At 41.4% G+C, this 21,446-nt stretch overlaps 1 protein-coding gene across 6 annotated transcripts in view; it reads left to right on the plus strand.

The window, feature by feature from the left end:
- MYO1H (myosin IH) overlaps positions 1–21,446 on the plus strand; it is a 99,496-nt gene that overhangs the window by 29,465 nt on the left and 48,585 nt on the right. For 5 of the 6 annotated variants that reach the window (XR_012420598.1, XR_012420599.1, XM_045365895.3 and 2 more), the window contains exons 2-5: positions 11,952–12,113; positions 16,682–16,797; positions 19,977–20,175; positions 21,307–21,387. Coding sequence is in view for 4 of the 6 variants with exons in the window: in XM_045365895.3 (XP_045221830.1) it covers positions 11,952–12,113; positions 16,682–16,797; positions 19,977–20,175; positions 21,307–21,387 (558 nt within the window). In the remaining 2 variants the exon portion in view is untranslated. The remainder of the gene's footprint in view (positions 1–11,951; positions 12,114–16,681; positions 16,798–19,976; positions 20,176–21,306; positions 21,388–21,446) is intronic. The other variant, XM_045365896.3, reaches the window with a different exon arrangement.

The raw sequence follows: 21,446 nt of genomic DNA on the forward strand, positions 1-21,446 counted from the left end.
GGCTCTCCATTCTGTTACATTGGTATCTTTGTATCCCCTTACCAATAACATACTATTTGGATTAATGTAGTTTTACAGTATGGCTTGGTAACTAGTAGAGCAAGTCATCAGACAACAATAAGCTGTTCTGCACACAGATTATCTTGGCTATTCTTGGTCCTCTGCAATTTCACAAAAATTTCAGAAACAGCTTGTCAAGTTTTACTTAAACTTGTTGGGATTTTGACTGTGACAGTACTGAATCTAAGGACCAGTGTGGGAGAACATAACATCTTTATAATACTGAGTCTTTCCATTCGTGAATATGGTATACCCTTTTATTGTTCTTTAATTTCTTCTAATTGTTTCCCTTTAAAATGTATTGAGATGAAATTCACATAATGTAAAATTAACTGTTTTAAAGTAAACAGATTCAGTGGCATTTTGTAAACTCACAATATTGTGCAGCCGCCACCTCTCTAGAGTTTCAAAACATTTCCATCACTCCAAAGTAAAATATCTTCCCATTAAGCAGTTTCCACTCATGTTCCCTCCCACCATCTCTTGCTGTCTTAGTCCATTTTATGTTGCTGTAAAGGAATATTTGAGGCTGAATAGTTTATAAAGAAAGAAAGGTTTATTTGGCTTACAATTCTGATGGCTGGAAAGTTCAAGAGTGGGCATCTGCACGTGGTGAGGGCCTCATAGTGGAAGATACAGGGAAACTAGCATGTGCAGAGATCACATGGTGAGCAAGGAAGCAAGAGAGAGGAGGTGGAGGTATCACTTGATGGGCTCTTTTTAAATAACCAGCTCTTGCAGGAACAAATAGAGTGAAAACTCACTCACCCTGAGGGAGGGCATTAATTTATTCATGAGAGATCCATGGGATGGAGCCCATGACCCAGGCACCTCCTAGAAGGCCCCACCTCCAACACTGGGGATCACATTTCAATATGAGACTTGGTGAGAACAAACCATATCCAAACCAAAGAATTTGGCATTCTGCCTCTATGGCTTTATCAATTCTGCTTATCCAATAATGTCTTATCATTTTCTCCAATAGCAGTCTTATATATCTTTTGTTAGATTTATTCCTAAAGAATCTTTAACTTTATTGTGAAACATTTTAAATATGTATTATGAAAAATAAACATTCTATATGTCATGCAACCAATAGGCTTTGTATAAAAGTAGAAAGAATAATATAATGAATCCCCTAGTAACTGTCACCACCAGAATAATAATCAGCTCAGGGCCAATGATGTCTTACCTCCTTCCCCACTTATTTCCCATAGCCAGGTTACTCTGATACAATTCCAGACACAATGTCACTTCCTCCCTATTTCAGTATTTATTTCTAAGTGATATAGAATCTTTTAAAAACATAACCACGATGCCATACATTGTGATTATTGAAAACCCTTTTTCATCTCTTTTTTTAAAATAACAGCTTTATTGGGATCTAATTCATATGCCATATAATTCATCCATTTAAAGTGTACAATTCACTTGTTTTTAGTATATTTGCAGAGTTGTGCAGTCATCACCACATCATGGACATGTTTCCATTTCTGTTGGGTAGATGCCTAAGAGTGGAACTGCTGGGTCATATGGTAGCTCTGTCTAGCCTTTGGAGGAACTACCAGAATGTTTTCCAAAGTGGCTGCACCATTTTCTTTTCTTTTTCTTTTTCTTTTTTTTTTTTTTTTGAGATAAGGGCTCACTCTTTTGCCCAGGCTGCAGTCCAGTAGTGTGATCACAGCTTACTGCAGCCTTGACTTCCCAGACTGAAGCAATCTTCCCACCTCAGCCTCCCAAATAGATGGTACCACAGGTGTGCACCACCATACCCAGCTATTTTTTTTTCATTTTTTGTAGAGATGGGGTCTCACTATGCTACCCAGGCTAGTCTCAAACTCCTGAGCTCAAGCCCCCGCCTGGGCCTCCCAAAAGGCTGGGATTGCGCCACTGTGCCCAACCTGCACCATTTTATATTCCCACCAACAATGGATGAGGGTTCTAATTTTTTACTTCCTTGCCAACACTTATCTGATATTTTCACTGGTGAGGGCCTCAGGCTGCATCTACTCATAGTGGAAGGTGTGAAGGGAAGCTAGCATGCAGAGAGATTACATGGTATGAGAGGAAGCAAGAGAGAGAGGGAAGGAGGGATGGGGTGGGTGTGAAGTGGTATCTCATTGTGGTTTTGAGTTGCATTTTCTTCTTTTATCTCTTTTAAAATATAGATTCCCTTGTAGTTTTCTTCAACAAATGTTGAAGAAACTAGCTAGATTTTCCTGTACCATCTCCCAGTCTGGATTTAGGTGATGGTATACTACAGCATTGTTTAATGTCTTTTCCATTCCTTACTGTCCTTTGAATTGGAAGTTAGATCTAAACCTGTGCTCCCTGAGTACTAGGCACTGGTCGCCTATGGCTATGTAAATTTAAATGAATTAAAATGAAATATAAATTTCAGTTCCGCAGCTTCACCACATTTCAGGTGCTAAAAGGCCACACATGTGGCTAGTGGCTGCTGTACTGAACAGTGAAGCTGCCAAACATTTTCATCATGTCAGAAGATTCTATTCGACAGCACTGACTTAGGGGCTAGATCAGATTCAGCTCTGTGGAATTTCAATCTTTTGAAACTTGAGATTTACTTTATGGCTGGGAATGTCCATTTTAAAAAGTTCTATGTGCTTTTGAACTAAAATGTATACACTCCAGTTGTTAGGTGCAATGGTCTACCTGTGTTAGTTGATTGTGGTGTTTCATTTTCTATGTGCTATTGAGGGTTTTTTGCCATTGCTTTCTGTCAGTTTCTATCAGAGAGAGGCTACTTTTGATCCCTCACTATGGGATTGTTTTAGTAAACTACAATATAGTAAGCATAAATAATGAAATACTTTGCAACTCTAAAAAATAATGAGGAATATCTCTCTAAACAACTCCCAAGTGAGCTCCAAAAAAGACAAGATTGAAAAATAGCATGTGTAGTTTGCAAACATTTGCCTAAGAAAGGAGGAAAACAAATCTACATTTAAATTGCTTATATTTAAAAAAGAAACTCTTTTAGTAATTTTAACCTTTTTTGTTCCTCTCTCTTTTTTGAGATGGAGTCTTACTCTGTCACCAGGCTGGAGTGCAGTGGCGCAATCTTAACTCACTGCAACCTCCGCTTCCTGGGTTCAAGAGATTCTTTTGCCTCAGCCTCCTGAGTAGCTGACACTACAGGCACGTGCCACCATGCCCAGCTAATTTTTGTATTTTTAGTAGAGATGGAATTTCACCATGTTGGCCAGGATGGTCTCGATCTCTTGACCTCGTGATCCACCCACCTCAGCCTCCCAAAGTGCTGGGATTACAGGCGTGAGCCACCACACCTGTATTTTAATTTTTTAAAATTTTTATTTCATTTTTACCTTTTGTAGAAACAGGGTCTCACTTTATCTCCCAGGTTGGTTTCAAACTCCTGGCCTCAAGTGATCCTCCTACCTCACCCTCTCAATGTGTGGGATTACAAGTGAGAACCACTGCACCCGGACCAACTTTAACATTTAAAAAATAGTTGTTTACAGGAGGAGGAAGAGAATGGAGAGGAAAGGGTAAGGACAGGAGCTAGTTCTTTGAATATGCTCTATTTTATTCCTTGGCATCATTAAATATTCTACATACTTATAAAATAAAATTAAATTTTTAAAAAAGTGCATCTGGTTGCTAGCGTGGAAAGAGAGATTGACTATTTCAAGGGAACCTAAAAAACACAGTAATGTGTCTCTACAATTCCAGTGAGGTTTACCCTGAGGATAAAGAATTCAAAAAGTTTCAGACGGTTTTCAGTAATCACACTGGTGACAGTGTTGGTATTGTTATTTTGAGACTGCTGTGTGTATATTGTTAATAAAGCCAATGAAACATTGCTTGTGTCATTGAAATAGAATTTTTGGATGGGAGAAAGGAGAAGAGATAGAAAACTAAGGTTAAGGCTGGGTGTGATGGCTCACACCTGTAATTCCAGAATTTGGATAGGCCAAGGTGGGCGGATCACTTCAGGTCATGAGTTCGAGACCTGCCTGGCCAACATGGTGAAACCCCATCTCTACTAAAAATACAAAAATTAGCCGGGCATGGTGGCCCACACCAGTAGTCCCAACTATTCGGGAGGCTGAGGCAGGAGAATCACTTGAACCCAGGAGGCAGAGTTTGCAGAGAGGTGAGATCATGTCACTGCACTCCAGCCTGGGCAACAGAGCGAGACTCTGTCTCAGAAAACTAAGGTTAAGTTCAAACTTCTTCATTCTATATTAAATTGATAGATTCAGAATAAACTCAATGTATTTTGTTTTAAAAATGCTTTCTTGTGCTATTGAAAAAGTCTAGAAACAATGATCAACCCTGCAGCAATGAGCACTCCTAGGGTGTGAATGTGGTATCTACCACCTACCCACTCAAAGCAACAAGAGCTCATTGGAGAAATGACAGATTCAAGGTCTAGGTTGAAAATAAGTAAGCTTTGAAACAACTTGGCATCCTGATAAGCAAGAAAGCTCATAAAGACAAGGCCATATCAGAAGGACTCAGATCACTCAGGTGTGACAGCATGCACCTGTAATCTCAGCTACTTGGGAAGCTGAGGAGAAAAGATGGCTTGAGCTCAGGAGTTCAAGATTACAGTGAGCTATGACTGCACTACTGCACTTCAGGCTGGATGACAGAGGAAAAATCCTATCTCCAAAATAACAATAATAAATTAATTAAACTAAAAATTACTCAAGAGCCTACTTGATAGGTTCCCACTGGCGTAATGTGGGATAAATTGAGCATCAATAATGTTAACTGTTAACTGTCGGCTGGGCGCACTGGCTCATACCTGTAATCCCAGCACTTTGGGAGGCTGAGGTGGGCGGATCACTTGAGGTCAGGAGTTCGAGACCAGCCTGGCCAACATGGTGAAACCCCATCTCTACTAAAAATACAAAAACTTACCTGGGTGTGGTGGTGCATGCCTATAATCCCAGCTGCTTCGGGAGGCTGAAGGACAAGAATTGGTTTAACCCGGAAAGCAGAGGTTACAGTGAGCCAATATCATGCCAATGCACTCCAGCCTGGGCAACAGAGCAAGACTCTGTCTCAAAAAAAAAAAAAAAAGGTTAACTATCATGGCATGAAACACAACCAATACATATAAGCCTTTAATTTGTAATGATATTAAAAACTCATTGTCACCTTGGGAGGATGCAGTGGAACCAACTCATTATTCTGAAAACTAGCATAACAAACATTTATCCTGCCTTTCCCTTACAAACTATACCACAGGGCAACCAAATAGTTAATAAGGGAAATTTCTTTTTATAGAACAGTCTTGTCTAATAAATGAAGAAGGTTTGATAGAACTGGAATATCAAACTCCTAAGACAATGTGGATTTGGGCACTGTGTGTCAGAGAACACTGACATCCTGAAAAGATCGCCAGCCCTCCTGTGTCTCCTTCTGGAAGTATAATACGCTGCCTATGAAGTCTTTTTTTTTTGCCAAAACCAATCAATCTTGTATCTGATTGGACCTCTAATTCAAACGACCAGTTTGCAGGAAATGCAGGAGAAAGTCAAACATGTGAAAGGACGCCTTCAGAATGCAATTAACAAAACCCGGAATGTGGGAAATTCTACAGGACAAATTGTCCAATTTTCTCTATGAATAAATTGCAAGAAAGAAATGGAGGGAACCTCTAGAACAAAAGAGACTTGAGAGACACGTTGGCTAAATGCAATGTGTGGACCTTGCTTCAATCCTGATTTGAGTAAATCAATTGTAAAAGATAAAAAATTAGAGAAATTTGAACATTGGGTATTATAATTAGTATTAAGGAATTATTATGGTGTTCTTTATGATAATGGTGTTGTGATTACATATAGGTATATAAGTGCATATATATTTTTAGAGTTCCTATATTTTAGAGATACCTACTGAAATATTTATACATAAAGCGATATAATGTTTTATGATTTACTTCGAAATAATCCAGTGCTGGGGGAGTAGTGAAACACAGCTGGAATAGGGAAAGGCATAAGTTCATTGTTGAAGCTGTGTATATTGAGGTTGTTGTACTTTTGTTAGTTTTGTGTATGAGAACTTTTCAAAATATCTTTATATATATTTACAGGAAAAATACACTTAAAGAAAATATGAAGTAAAATAATTATATATATAAATAAATATATTTAAAATACAAGGAAAATATGAAATTAAAAAATAGTATTGGCGGTACACAGATAATGACCATACATGTGAAGGAGGTGCTCAAATGATGGTGCTTGGGCAATAAAGTCTCAGGGGCTATGCAGTGGTTTGCAAACTCTCCTCTGCCCTAGGTTTTCCCCAGAACCTCTCCCATGTTTCTGTGGGGCAACCCAGTGAAACTCTCACGCACTACTTCAATCAGAAAGGTCTGCTTTCCTCAATTTTACATATTAAGGTTTCTTATAACATTTCCCTTGAACAAAGGATTTTGACATTTCAAATAAAATTCAAAACTGACAGCTTCATGGCTGACAGCTTCATCCACCCTCTTCTCCCCTTAAAAAATAGCCCTTACTCTTCCCCCAGAACTTTAGGGTAGTAGCCAAAACAGCTGGCCAAGTTTAACATGCAAGAACTGTGGCTCACATTCAAACTGCTGTCCTCCCAGTGGAAAAGTTCTGTTCCACATGTGTATTAGTCAGGATAAGCAGCCTTCAGCTACAATAACGAACAGCCCCAAAACTCAGAAGTTTCCCATAACAGGAGTTTATTTCTTGCGTACACAAAGTCCACTGTGGGTCTGGATGACTCTTCAGGATATCTCTCTTCTATGTGATGGCTCAGGAATCCAGGCTGTTTTGATCTTGTGGCTTGTCCATTCAACAAGAAAAATTATTAGTCATTGCAGTATCAAAGAAATTCTAATAACACTGGAAGGGTCTTGCACAAACGTCACTTCTATTTACGGCCAGTTGGCCGGAAGTAGTCAAGCAACTCCACCTAACTGCAAGGGAGTTTGTAAATGTGGGGAAGCCCACGGAATAGCTGGCAGGCATTTCTGCCTCTACCATGGCATCTCACCACCTTTCCACATATTGTGGCCTCCCTGTCATCTCTCCACCCTGACTCCACATACTGGATCAAGCATTAGATGATGTAGATGACGATCAGATCATCACTGAGTACATGATACTTCTAAAATAATGGATCTGGTTTGAGTGTTTCCTTGAATCCCTTGCTTTTAGATGAGTGACAGGTTGAAACTATCCAAGACAAAGAGTGGCTTGCTGCAGAGGCTGCAAGATAGTGTCCTGCAAGGGTAAATTGTATGATAGGACTGGGTATGTAATTCTAAACCTCTGACTTAAATAATTGGAAGTTCTGGCAACAGAGGCCCTATATTTGTGCATGACGTCAACCAGCTGGAGCCAGACAGTAGCTACACACCAGAGATGGCCCTTCATTCCTGGGTCTAACCCAGTCCCCATCACCTGGCAGCTTGACTCAGTCACAGTACCTGCTGGAACCCTGTAACAGGTAGAATCTGTGATCCCTGCATCTGGATATGCACAGTTAGGATCCTCCACAGTTTTATCACCCCAAAGATGGAGTTCTTTCTTCGATGTAACTTAATTTGATTTAATTTAATTTTCTTAGGTGTAATTGAAGATGTTTAATTTCCTCCCTCTTATTTAATCTGGATTTAATGCTCTCTTTATGAGTCTCTTAGTCATCTTTTTGGTCAAAGCTGAATCACTCCAATTTCTTGATTACCCTTCTCCCTTATGTCCCAGTATTCATCCCTTTGACGGTCCATGTCAATCTTATTGGGACATTCTCATTTTCCCACGTCCTTTAAAAGATAACTGGAAATCAACAGACAACGGAATCGAGGTGTTAGAACTGAAATATTGCAGTAAACAAAACTCTAGTCTGAAGTGAATGGAGTGTGTTTTGACCCTTGCAAGTTAAAAATCGTTGTCATGTTCCTTAATCTACAAGGTTTTGTCAAATTTCTTTGGGCTTCAAGTCACATCAGTTCCTAGGCTGACTGCAGGAGTACACCACCCTCCCATCCTTAGGACCAGGCTAAGAAGGAAGCTTGGTTAACCTCCGCATCCTCCGCCTGCAGCAACCTGACTACAGTAATATTTGTGGGTGCAGCTCCAGACACCTCCAATTTAATAGGAGCTCATTGACTCCTAATCAGCAGACTTGTTTTACTGTGTTTCTCTTTCTAATAATCGGGATTATTGATACTAATGATGACAAAAGCAAGCACTTACTGAATTTAAATTGTGCCTGGCATGGTTCCATGTGCTTTACATGGTTCTGGTGAAACTGACAACCCTTTGAGGTAAGTACAATTATAATTCCGTTTTATAGAGATGAAATAGAGACTTGGGACTCTCCCAAGATTGTACTGCCAGGAAGCAACAGAAATGGGATTTGAACTTGGAAAGGCTCATGTTCCAAAGTCTTAATCATTATGCTTAATCATTTTGCTATGCTATATGTGGTACAGCATGGGAATATTTGGGATTACTAAAATATTTTACGTTTTTTGTGTGTGTGTGTGGTTTTTTTTTTTTGAGACAATGTCTCACTTTGTTGGCTAGGCTGGAGTGTAGTGGTACAATCATGGCTCATTGCAGCCTCAGTCTCCTGAGGTTCATGCGATCCTCAATCCTCCCACCTCAGCCTCACAAGCAGCTGGGACTACTGTCACGCACCACCACACCCAGCTAGTTTTTGTATTTTTAGTAGAGACAGAGTTTCACCATGTTGCTCAGGCTGGTTTCGAACCCCTGGGCTCAAGCGATCCACCCGCCTTGGCCTCCCAAAGTGCTGGGATTACAAACATGAGCCACCATGCCCAGCCTGAAATCACTAAAATATTGTTTGATCTAAATGCATTGTTTTGAATGTTAGGTTGCTAGTGATTAGGGCTCTTCTAGCTCCATTTGGCTAGTGTAGGGAGACATCTGGTGGCCATTCTGTTTTTTAAAACTTTTCTTCACAGAAAGCTTCAAATTAATACAAAGTAAACAGAATAGTATCATAAATCCCCCTCTATCCACCACCTAGCTTTAACAATTAACATTCTGCCATTCCGTTTACATTCATACCTCCAGCCAATCTCCTCCTCTTCCCTACTTATTTTTTATGGTTCTTTTTCAAAAATAAATTTTACATATAGTAAAATGCACACAATTTTAACAATTTATCTTGACCAACAGATACACTCATGTAACTCACAGCCCTATCATGATATGGAATGTTTCCATCACTCAAAAAATATCCTTTGCCTGACAACTCCCCAACTAGACAGCAATTGTTCTGATTTTTCACTGTGGATTAGTTTTGCTTGTCCCAGAGTGCTATATCAATGGAATCCTACAGTACGACTCTTTTGTGTCTGGGCTCTTTCACTCAGCATAATGTCTGTGAGAGTCATCCATGCTCTTGCGTGTACCCGTTATTTCTCTTTTATTGCTGTCCTCCTTCTATTGTACAGATGGGCCACAGCCATTCTCCTGTTGATGGGGATTTGGATTGTTTCCAGTTAGGGGCCATTCTGAATACAGTTGAGCATGAGTTGAACTTCATGTTCAAGTCTTTCTGTAGACATATGTTTACATTTCTCTTGTGTAAATACTTAGGAGTGGAATCGCTGGATCAAAGAACAGAGGCATGGTTAACTTCATTAGAAACTGCCAGATCTTTTTCCCAAAGTGATTTTCTTTGCATTCCTCCCAGCAGTGTGAGAGAATTGTCTGCTCCGCATCCTCACCAGTATTTGGTGTTGTCAGTGTTTTTAATTTTGACTGTTCTGGTGGTATCTCATTGTGGTTTTAATTTGTGTTTCCCTGATGACTAACAAAATGTTGACCATTTTTCTATGTGTGTATTGCCAATTTGTCTTTCCTCCTTTGTGAAGTGTCTATTCAAGTCTTTTGCCAAATTTTCACTGGGTTTGTCTTTTTATTATTGGACTGTAGATGCTTTTATTCTGGATACACATTCTTTGCGGCTATATATTTTGTGAATATTTTCTGCTGGTCTGTGACTTGCCTATTTTCTTAACCACGTCTTCTAATGAGAAACTTTATATTTGATGAAGTCAGATTTCTTATTTTGTGTCTTTTATTATTATTTCTTCCTGGCTGTCATCTAAGAAAACTTTGTCTTCCCTTGGTTACAAAGATGGTTCCTTTGTTTACTTCCAGTAGCTTTATATAGATTTTAAATTTGCATTTAGGTCTCAGATGCATCTCAAGTTATGTGTGTGTGTGTGTGTGTGTGTGTGTGCAGTGTAATATAATAAAGGGACTGAGATGCATTTTTACTTTCTTTTTATTTTATATTGATGTATTTTTAAGTAGAGATGGGAGTCTCCCTGTGTTGCACAGGCTGGTCTCCAACTCCTGGCTTTAGGCAGTCCTCCCGCCTCAGCATCCCGGTGTGCTGGGATCACAGCTGTGAGCCACCACACGCAACTGCAATTTTTTTCTTTCTATAAATATCTAGTGGTTCCTGCACCATTGGATGGAAACGTTTTCCATTTCTGTGCTGAATTGTTTTGGGACCTCTACCGAAAATCAATTGCCACACAGTCTTATTAAACACAGTCTTATTCTAACTTTGTTTTCTTTTGCAAGATTGCTTTGGCTATGCTAGGACCTTTGCATATCCATATGTACCAGTTGTCAATTTATTGCCTCTCAGATCCAAATTCACTCTCCATTACCTGCTGAGCAATAACAAACTGTACGCTTCAGGCATTTCTCCTTAAAGTGAACACAATGTCATTTTTGTCACTAGAGGGCACTGGAGGGACGTTGCAAAGGCAGGCGGCTTCTCTTCCTGATGTCCTTTACTATGTTTTGCTTTCTCTTGTTTTCAGACTGTACATTCTGCTGCACAGTGGTATGTTGGGGGGGACACACACTAACTGTGTGCCCAAAGCACATAGTCCATCAGTGACCTCACAGCTCTGGCCAAGGGCCTGGTGACCACTTTGTCACAGCCCTCCTGACAAGACATCACACACTCCAGGCGTCATAACTACTTCTGTTCCCTCTCCCAACGCACACCTGCCCTCTGGCCGCAGCTTGCCTGAGCCCTGGAAGTCTGATTCCCTTGGCCCCCTCCACAGTCTCCCATCCAGCAGCGCCTGTGCTCAGGAAGGTCATTCCTGGTGCCTGCCCAGTGACCAAACCAGCTCTGGCCCTGGTATCCTGGTGAGATTCTTTGCCATCCAATGGGCTGTAGCCACACCTTCTCCAGTGACGTCTGAAGCCCATCCTTGGAGAGGAACACTCCAAGTTTATCCTTCCTTAAATACTCCTCTGTAGCAAGAATTTCCCTTTCTGGCCCAAACTCCTCATCACTCATGTGGGAATTACAAAGTGAGTTTACATAATTAACATTTATTGAAATAAAGAAAAGTTAATTTAAAAAAAAATTCAAGCTTGACTGATCAACATAAAGGAAACATTAATTTAAAAAAACATGTAGTGAGTACATGGTTGTCAGGAAAACAAGTCTGGGTATGTTGTCTAGGTTCATTTTCTGGCTCCATCTTTTGGCAGATTTGGGGTATGGCTTATGACATTCCTATGCCTCAGTTTCCTCATCTGTAGAATGGGCATTGTAATAGTATTTCATAGGGTCAGAAAGAAGATCAAAAGAAACAGCACAAGTCAAGCGTTTAGAATAGTACCTAACGGTAAATACTTGGTTCCTGTCAGCTGCTGTTTTTCCTATTTTTTATGATTATGATCTCGTATCCCCAACCATATTGTAAACTCTAAGTGAAGACAGCATAAGTTAATGCTGGCTCTACTATCCCAGGGTTTAGCATCTTGTTATTTCCATGCATTAGACGTGTAATAGATATTACCAAATAGAAGAGCTGCTGAAGAATGTTCTGTTTCCCGTAGAAAGAAGACGTGAGGAGGAAACACATCCGTTTGCACATGGAAGGGGCGCTGACTGCCCGGGACAAGGTCGGGGTTCAGGATTTTGTGCTATTGGACGCATATACCAGCGAATCTGCCTTTGTCGACAACCTCCGCAAGCGTTTCAACGAGAACCTCATATACGTAACGTGATCCGTTTCTCAGCTGTTTTTCTAGCGTGGTTGTTTCCTTCTTGCCTTCATGACTTTGATGAGTGTGAATATCACTCTATTAGGTCAGACATAAAAGGGAGATACTGAGGCGCCACTCTTAGATGCACTTGGATCCTTTGTGCTAAGACGTTTATGGCTGCCCGTGACAGATACCCAACTTACACCAGCCTAAGTCACTAAAGGGAATCTGTCCATGTCTGTAACTGTAGGTCCCAGGAGTAGATCTAGGGTTTCAGACGATGTCTGGGGACTCTTTCTCCATCTCTGCTCTGCTTTCTTAGACATCCATTTCCTTCTCAGGTGCATGGCAGCAAGATGGTTGCCCTCAGATTCCGGCTGTCATTTTATCAGCTTAGGGTTGCCACTGAGAAGCGAGCCCATCCTCTGGGGATAAGCTCTAGTAAATGGGCCAAGCTGATGTTGATCAGCTCTGATTGGTCCACTTTCGGTCATGTGCCTGTCTCTGAACCAATCCCATGGCTAGAAATGAAGACTATTCTGATTGGCCAGGCTCTTACCAGGCCTGCCCCTGGAGGTGAGGGGTGGAGTCGGAGCCCCAGACGGTATACACAGAGAGCTGGGGAAGAGGGCTTCCCGAAGGACTTTGCTGGGAGAAAGGGGCAGAGATACCAAGCAGGCAAAAATAAAAGCTGTCCAGCATACCCCGTGAATGGTCAAGGGTCAAGAATGAAGCACTTACCAAACTCTTCTCAGGTTGATCTTGTCACATCTAGTTTTTATTCAAAAACCAGTTTTTGTTAAATTCCCATTTATCACCACGCTCTGATTTGGTGGTCAATTTTCAGGTAAATTCCTCTAGGGTAAACTTCATAGTGTCCCTGTGTGTGTCATGGGTGTTATTAAAATTATTTAATTTTTTGAGATTTTATTAGCTTTTGCCAAGAGTAAATTAGACAGAAGCGGTTAAAAATATTTGTCTTGTAGCTATTTTGTTTGTAATGGTGCCCGTGGCTTAATCTATATATTGAAACCAAGGTTACCAGAAGAAATAAACAAGGTGTTTCTTAGAGTACATACCCTACAGCCTGACTTTCAGAATTATCACCCTTAATTGTAGAAATAGAAAAAAAAAAACTAATTTTATATACAGGAAAAGGAAAAATGACATGGTACGGAGAAGTACAAATGGCATGATAGGATCATCGTGATTAAGCTAAATGTTTCTGATTTGAACTGATAAATTTCAGAAACTGTGTCTTCCACCCTGAATTTCTACTGATTGAAGTAATATGGAGTTTTAGTGAAAATTCTCTGCTTCAATTCTATGTTTGATTTTTGTCCTGGAGATTGGAGACATTAGTTAGAATGATTTTGTGTGTAATCTTTTTTTTTTTTTTTTAATTTGAGATGGATCTTGCTAAGTTGCCCAGGCTAGTCTTGAACTCCTGGGTTCAAGCACTCCTCCTGCCTCAGCCTCCCACATAGCTGGGATTACAGGCACACACCACCACACCCAGCTATTTTAGCATAATCTTAATATAGATTTAGTGCGTCCTGTATTTGAAACAGTTACACACTGAGAATCTGAGAATATCAGATTTATTTTCCAAGGAGCACATTAATTTTTTTCTATATAAGAGTATGGGGCTCTTTGTTTATTCATAATTGTATTTCAAAAGTCTTATGTTAATGGTTATATTATAAATATAAGTAAGTACCTGAAAAACCTGAATATGAGTAGAGTCTAATGTTGAAATCTGGGAATATAAGTGCCAGTAGCAGGAGTGTTTTGCCCAATTTTAGAAGGTTTGTAGGTATACCCATCCTATTTTCTTGTTTGTTTGTTTTTTTCTGTTTTTGTTTTTGTTTTTTCCTTTTTCATATGGAGTGTCACTCTGTTGCCCAGGCTGGAGTGCAGTAGCCCGATCTTGGCTCACTGCAACCTCCGCCACCCGGGTTCAAGCAATTCTCCTACCTCAGCCTCCCCAGTAGCTGAGACTACAGGCGCCTGCCACCACCCCCGGCTAATTTTTTTGTATTTTTAGTAGAGATGGGGTTTCACCATGTTGGCCAGGCTGGTCTCAAACTCCTGACCTTGGGTGACCCATCTGCCTCAGCCTCCCAGAGTCCTGGGATTACAGGCGTGAGCCACCACGTCCGGCCCACCCATCCTACTTTCACTCAATGCCAGAGAGACCTTTAAGAACCATGCATCAGGTTACGTGCTCCCCTCTTAAAGTGATCCATTCATGTAATGGTTTAGGGAGGTATTTCTCTTTTTTTGTATCTTCAACTTTTAACTTCAGGGGTACATGTGCAGGATGTGCAGGTTTGTTACATAGGTAAACATGTGCTGTGGTGGTTTGCTAATCAATCCATCACCTAGGTATTAAGACCAGCATGCATTAGCTATTCTTTCTGATGCTCTCTGTCCCCTGCAATAAGCCCCAATGTGTGTTGTTCCCCCCCTCCCACAAATGTGTCCATGTGTTCTCATCGTTTAGTTCCCACTTATTAGCAAGAACATGCAGTGTTTGGTTTTCTGTTCCTGCATTAGTTTGCTGAGGATAATGGCTTCTAGCTTCTTCCATGTACCAGCAAAGGACATGATCTCGTTCCCTTTTATGGCTGCATAGTATTCCATAATGTATATGCACTCTATTTTCTTTATTCAGTCTATCATTGATGGGCATTTGGGTTGATTCCATGTCTCTGCTGTTGTGAATAGTGCTGCAGTGAACACACATGTACATGTATCTTTATAATAGAATGATTTATATTTCTTTGGGTATATACCCAGTATTGGGATTGCTGGGTCAAATGGTATTTCTGCCTCTAGATCTTTGAGGAATCGCCACACTGTTCTCCACAGTGGTTGAACTAATTTACACTTCCACCAACAGTGTAAAAGCCTTCCTTTTTCTCCACTGCCTTACCAGCATCTGTTGTTTTTTCACTTTTTAATAATCGCCATTCTGACTGGCATGAGATGATATCTCATTGTGGTTTGGATTTGCATTTCTCTCATGATCAGTGGTGTTGAGCTTTTTTTCATATGATTGTTAGCTGCATGTATGTCTCCTTTTTGAGAAGTGTCTGTTTATTTCCTTTGCCCACTTTTTAATGGGGTTGTTTTTTCTTGTAAATTTGTTTAAATTCCTTGTAGACCGGATATTAGACCTTTGTCAGATGAATAGGTTGCAGAACTTTTCTCCCATTCTGTAGGTTGCCTCTTCACTCTGGTGATAGTTTCTTTTGCTGTGCAGAAGCCCTTTAGTTTAATTAGATCCCATTTGTCAATTTTTGCTTTTGTTGCAATTGCTTTTGGCGTTTTCATCATGAAATCTTTGTAGGGCAGGTATTTCATTTCAGTAGGGAAGGGCGGTATCTCTGCCATCCACAGTATTTGGAATAAAACCCCAGTTCCTCATGGGAGCCCACAGAGCCAGGTTGATCTGAATCTGCTCCATCTTCAACATCCTCCCTTGCTAGTCTCCATTCTGCCCTCACTCGGACTTCAACCACAATGGCCTCTCGTGCCCCTAGCCTGCCACATGTATTCCTTCAGCCTGAAATGCCCTTCCTGCCTACTTTGTTCATGGCTGGCTCCTCATCCTTCAAGCTCTGCCCAGATGTCACCTCCTTAAAGAAGTCTTCCCGGCAAGGTGCGGTGGCTCATGCCTGTAATCCCAGCACTTTGGGAGGCCAAGGCAGGCAGATCACCTGAGGTCAGGAGTTCAAGACCAACCTGGCCAACATGGTGAAACCCCATCTCTACTAAAAATACAAAATTAGCTGGGTGTGGTGGTGCATGCCTGTAATCCCAGCTATGGGAGGCTGAGGAGAATCACTTGAACCCAGGAGGCAGAGGTTGCAGTGAGCTGAGATTGAGCCACTGCACTCCAGCCTGGGCAGTGAAGTGAGACTCTGTCTCAAAAAAAAAAAAAAGAAGAAGAAGAAGAAGACTTCCCCATGCCTGCTAATATGGCCTGCCTTCATTGTTTATACCCTCGTTACGCTGTGTATACCTTTCTTTTTTTTTTATTTTTATTATCATTATTTTTTTTGAGACAGAGTCTCACTCTGTCACCCGGGCTGGAGTGCAGTGATGCGATCTCGGCTCACTGCAACCTCTACCTCCTGGGTTCAAGAGATTCTCCTGCCTCTGCCTCCCAAGTAGCTGGGACTACAGGTGTGCACCATCATGCCCGGCTAATTTTTTTGTATTTTTAGTAGAGATGGGATTTTACCATGTTAGCCAGGATGGTCTCGATCTCCCCACCTGTGATCCGCCCACCTCGGCCTCCCAAAGTGCTGGGATTACAGGCATAAGCCACCACACCCAACCATGTACACCTTTCTTAATACTGATCTCTTCCTGCAGCTGTCTTCATTCCTCAGCTGTTTGTCTGCTGTCTCCCTCATACCCCCGCCCCCTACCATGTAAGCTCCCAGCAGAGATCCCGCCTGATTTATCATTTTAAATCCTCCATGCAGAATGAATACACAGGGATCATCATGTGTGACAATCTTTTGCACCCCAGAATTCCTCACTTTTGCTTTGGTCCATTTCTCTAGACATATATTGGCACCCTCCTTGTGTCCGTGAATCCATACCAGGAGCTCGGAATCTACACTGTGAGCCAGATGGAACTTTATCAAGGGGTCAATTTCTTTGAACTGCCACCACATGTGTGAGTAGCATCCACAGGATCATCACTAGAAGGATTTTTATTTTTCCCCTTCCTCTCTCTCCTTCCTTCTCTCTCTCCTTCCTTCTCACCATGCATCTGTCCGTCCATCCATCCATCCATCCGTCCACCCACCCATCCGTTCATCCTCCTATCCATCCACATATCCATCCATCCACCTATCCATCCATTCATTCACCTATCCATCCACCTACCTACCTATCCATCAATACATCCATCCATCCATCTAAATCCTTGATGCATGTTTATTAGGTTCTGTACCTCATTTAAGCCCTTGCCTTCTTGTAACGTAAGTCTTCAAAGCAGTAGAAAACTTTAGAAGGTCTTTATGGAATCTCAGCTTAAATATGAAAAAAGGTGGAACCTTTGTGTAACTGCTGAGAAATTTAAGAGTGTGGCTGGAGAAGAGGGTTGCTCTGGGAAGAGGGTTGCTATAGTGCCGTCCACTGGTGCCTAAGAAGACTGCTCCTTGGTAGAAACTTAACCAGGGCTGTGGAAGCTTAAGAGGTGCAAATTTCTTCATTCCTCTCCCCTATGTATAACCTATGGTAATAACAATTTGTAGAGGGTGATTATATTTTTAGTACATAACATTTTCTGTTTTATGCAAATTTTTGAAAATACATACTCGCCTGCAGTATGGCCAGAATTTGTTTATATGTAACACTATAAGCTGACAGGGTAGAATTATTCACCTGACCTCAGATCTCTTGTCTCCAAACACCATTTTCCTTCTTAACATGTAACTGACTCTGTAAAAACAATCTGTTTAGATTTCTCATTTGATTTGGAAGTTAATTAAAAGGGACTGAAATAAAAATATACGTGTAGTTAGAGTTTACTGATTAGTTACACATTAATTCAGAGTTTCTAGAGCCATTTCACAGAGGCTAGAAAATATAACCACTTTGATATCAGTTTTCACAAAGTTGAGGACATTTTTAAGTCTTAAAACCTTACCATTTTAAATAATTTCCATTGTATTTGAAAATAATGTATAACCCATATTATCTGCTAAATAATGCTGTTTGTTTGTCACTATGCCTAATTGGCCAAATTTTCTAATAGTTATTTAACATTCAAAACAACAACTACCAAGAGAAAGGAAAGATGAGCAATTTTTTCTTGCCCAGGCTTTGCTGAATTTTCTAGTTTTTCTCCCTCTTGACTTCTAGGCTAATATTTAGATTCTGCCTCTGTTGTCTTGGTGACTCAACTATTCCACTTTCTTTTCTTTTTTTTTTCTTTTTGAGACGGAGTCTTGCTCTGTTGCCCAGGCAGGAGTGCAGTGGTGCTATTTTGGCTCACTGCAAGCTCCACCTCCTGGGTTCATGCCATTCTCCTGCCTCAGCCTCCTGAGTAGCTGGGACTACAGGTGCCCACCACCATGCCCGGCTAATGTTTTTTTTTTTTTTTTTTTTTTTTTGTATTTTTAGTAGAGATGGGGTTTTGCTGTGTTGGCCAGGATGGTCTCGATCTCCTGAGCTCATGATCCACCCGCCTCGGCCTCCCAAAGTGCTGGGATTACAGGCATGAACTATTCCACTCATAAGCCTTTCTGCATCACTGCCATATATATGTTGAGACAGGGTCTTGCTTTGTCATCCGGACTGAAGAGCGGTGACACAATAATGGATCACTGCAGCCTCCACCTCCCACAACTCAGGTGATCCTCCAACCTCAGCCTCCTAAGTAGCCAGGACTACAGGCACACACCACCACCCTGGCTAATTTTTGTATTTTTTGTAGAGACAGGGTCTCAGTGTGTTGCCCAGGCTGGTCTCGAACTCCTGGGCTCAAGCGATCTGCCTGTCTCAGCCTCCCAAAGTGCTGGGATTACAGGTGTGAGCCACCATGCCCAGCCACCACCATGGATTAAAAGCCAAAATGGCTTTGCAACTCTGCCTCATATTCAGGTTCTATTCCTGGGACACCTTCATGCTTTGGTGTCTGGTCTTGAAGATAAAGTGCTTCTCATAGTTTTACCTCTTGTCCTAAAGATATCACTGAAGTTTGTTAATCTCTTTGGTTTCCTGCCACTCCATTCTTAGTATTCTAGGTTTTGAGGGAAAAAATACATGAGATCTTATTCTGTTTATTGAATTGAATTATTTAATATTTAGACAAGATTGTTATTTTCACCTACAGTTAAAAGAACATCTCTTGGAGATGTAAGTTATAGCTGGCTTATTCTTATAAAACATGTTGATGGATTAAAAACGTAAATTTGGTGAATTTCAAAAAATATTTTCAGGCCAGGTGCGGTGGCTCACGCCTGTAATCCCAGCACTTTGGGAGGCTGAGGCAGGTGGATCATGAGGTCAGGAGTTCCAGACCAGCCTGACCAACATGGTGAAACCCCGTCTCTACTAAAAATACAAAAATTAGCCAGGCGTGGTGGTGTGCACCTATAATTCCAGCTACTCAGGAGGCTGAGGCATGAGAATCGCTTGAACTTGGGAGGCAGAGGTTGCAATGAGCCCAGATCGCGCCATTGCACTCTGGCCTGGGCGACAGAGCGAGACTCCATCCAAAAAAAAAATTCATTACTGCTTAAATTTTTCTTTTAACTCTTCTACTATTTGAGTTTTGATATCTAGTACACTTTATATTTGATCAGTCAGTGGGTCCTGGTAGGGAGTTTTTTGTTTTTTTGTTTTTCGGGTTTGGGTTTGGTTTTTTTTTTGTTTGTTTTTGTTTTTGTTTTTGTTTTTGAGACAGAGTCGTGCTCTGTTGCCCAGGCTGGAGTACAATGGCGCCATCTCGGCTCACTGCAACCTCTGCCTCCCGGGTTCAAGTAATTCTCCTGCCTCAGCCTCCCAAGTAGCTGGGATTACAAGCGTGCACCACCATACCTGGCTAATTTTTGTATCTTTTTTTAGTACAGATGGGGTTTCATCATGTTGGTCAGGCTGATCTCGAACTCCTGACCTCAAATGATCCACCCGCCTCAGCTTCCCGGAATGCTGGGATTACAAGCATGAACCACTGTGCCCCTCCTATGGAAAGGGCTTGACATGTATTTGAGCTCATTGTCCTTGTACCACAGTCTGGATGTGGCTTCCTGGAGATGGAGCACCTCATTTTGCTTCTTTGGTGGGTGTCAGAGTCAAGGGAAGTACCATGAAAACCAATTTGTTTCTGTCTCACTCCTCCTCCAGCTACGCTATAGCCGACAACGCTTACCGAATGATGTGCTCTGAACTAAATAACCATTTCATCCTCATTTCTGGAGAGAGTGGGGCAGGGAAAACAGAGGCCTCCAAGAAAATTCTCCAGTATTTTGCAGTGACCTGCCCAATGACCCAGTCACTACAAATAGCCCGTGACAGACTGCTGCTCTCCAACCCAGTGCTGGAGGTAAGCGGTCTCTGGGGACCAATCGAAGGGAGTCCCAGGGAGGTCACTAAGTGAGACAAATCCTGTCTGGGCAGGTCAGTTAAAATGGGCAGGTCACTGTTAAGGGTCACACAGATAGTGTCACAGTTAAGGGTGTGACCTGGAACTAAGCCATTTCCCCATTTGTTGAATGGGTCTGCTTATAGTACCTACCTTTTAAGACATTCGGGGTTTTTTTTGTTGTTTTTTGTTTGTTTGTTTGTTTGTTTTTTTAGACAGAGTCTCTCTCTGTCACCCAGGCTGGAGTACAGTGTCAGAAACCTCCGCCTCCTCGGTTTAAGCGATTCTCCTGCTTCAGCTTCCCAAGTAGCTGGTACTACAGGCATGTGCCATCATTCCCAGCTAATTTTTGTATTTTTAGTAGAGACGGGGTTTCGCCATGTTGGCCAGGCTGGTCTCAAACTCCTGACCTCAGGTGACCTGCCTACATCAGCCTCCCAAAGTGCTAGAATTACAGGCGTGAGCCACCGCACCCAGCCTAAGAAGTTTTGAGGATTGAGTGAAACAGGTGCACAAAAAGCACACAGCAGAATTAGGAAGCACCAAAAATACTGTATTATTTATTAATAGTTTTCTTATTATTGAGTTAAAATTATTTTGGTTATGATTACTTACATTGTTGCAATTCACCGACTTGCTGGCTGATCCTGAACAAGTCATTTTCTCCTTTGTTTTTGTGGCCCTTTCTATAAATGAAGATGTTTATAGTAGAAGGAATTTTCCCAGTGGACCCTTTGAGCAGAACAACGTGATATAAAAAGGGGTCTGGTGATGGGGACTGTCAACCATAACTTCTAGAACAGCATAGGGCTAGGGTTCTATGTACCCCTCCTGAGACCATTTCCAATATATTCCTAGATTGGATTATAGGAAGAAGATATTGTTCCCCTCTTCTCCCCGGGTCCAAATCTAGTGTTTGGCATTAAATTCTCTGTAGTTAGTGATTCCTTCTTAGAAGATAATGCATGCCTTTCCTCCCTGGCTCCTCCTACCCTCTCTCCTCCGTTTTCATACTAAGCATATTATTTGGGATCAGGAATTTGACACGCATGGTGAGCTTAAATGACAGTGAATGACACTTTGTATTTCAAGGCTTTTGGAAATGCCAGAACGCTCCGGAATGACAACTCCAGCAGATTTGGGAAATACATGGATATACAATTTGATTTTCAGGTACACTGAAGCTCCTATTACTGGTTCATGGGGACCCCTTATTTTGCCAGTGACGGAAC

This window comes from Macaca fascicularis, chromosome 11 (assembly GCF_037993035.2).
Source record: "Macaca fascicularis isolate 582-1 chromosome 11, T2T-MFA8v1.1".
In the NCBI taxonomy this organism is placed as follows: domain Eukaryota; kingdom Metazoa; phylum Chordata; class Mammalia; order Primates; family Cercopithecidae; genus Macaca; species Macaca fascicularis.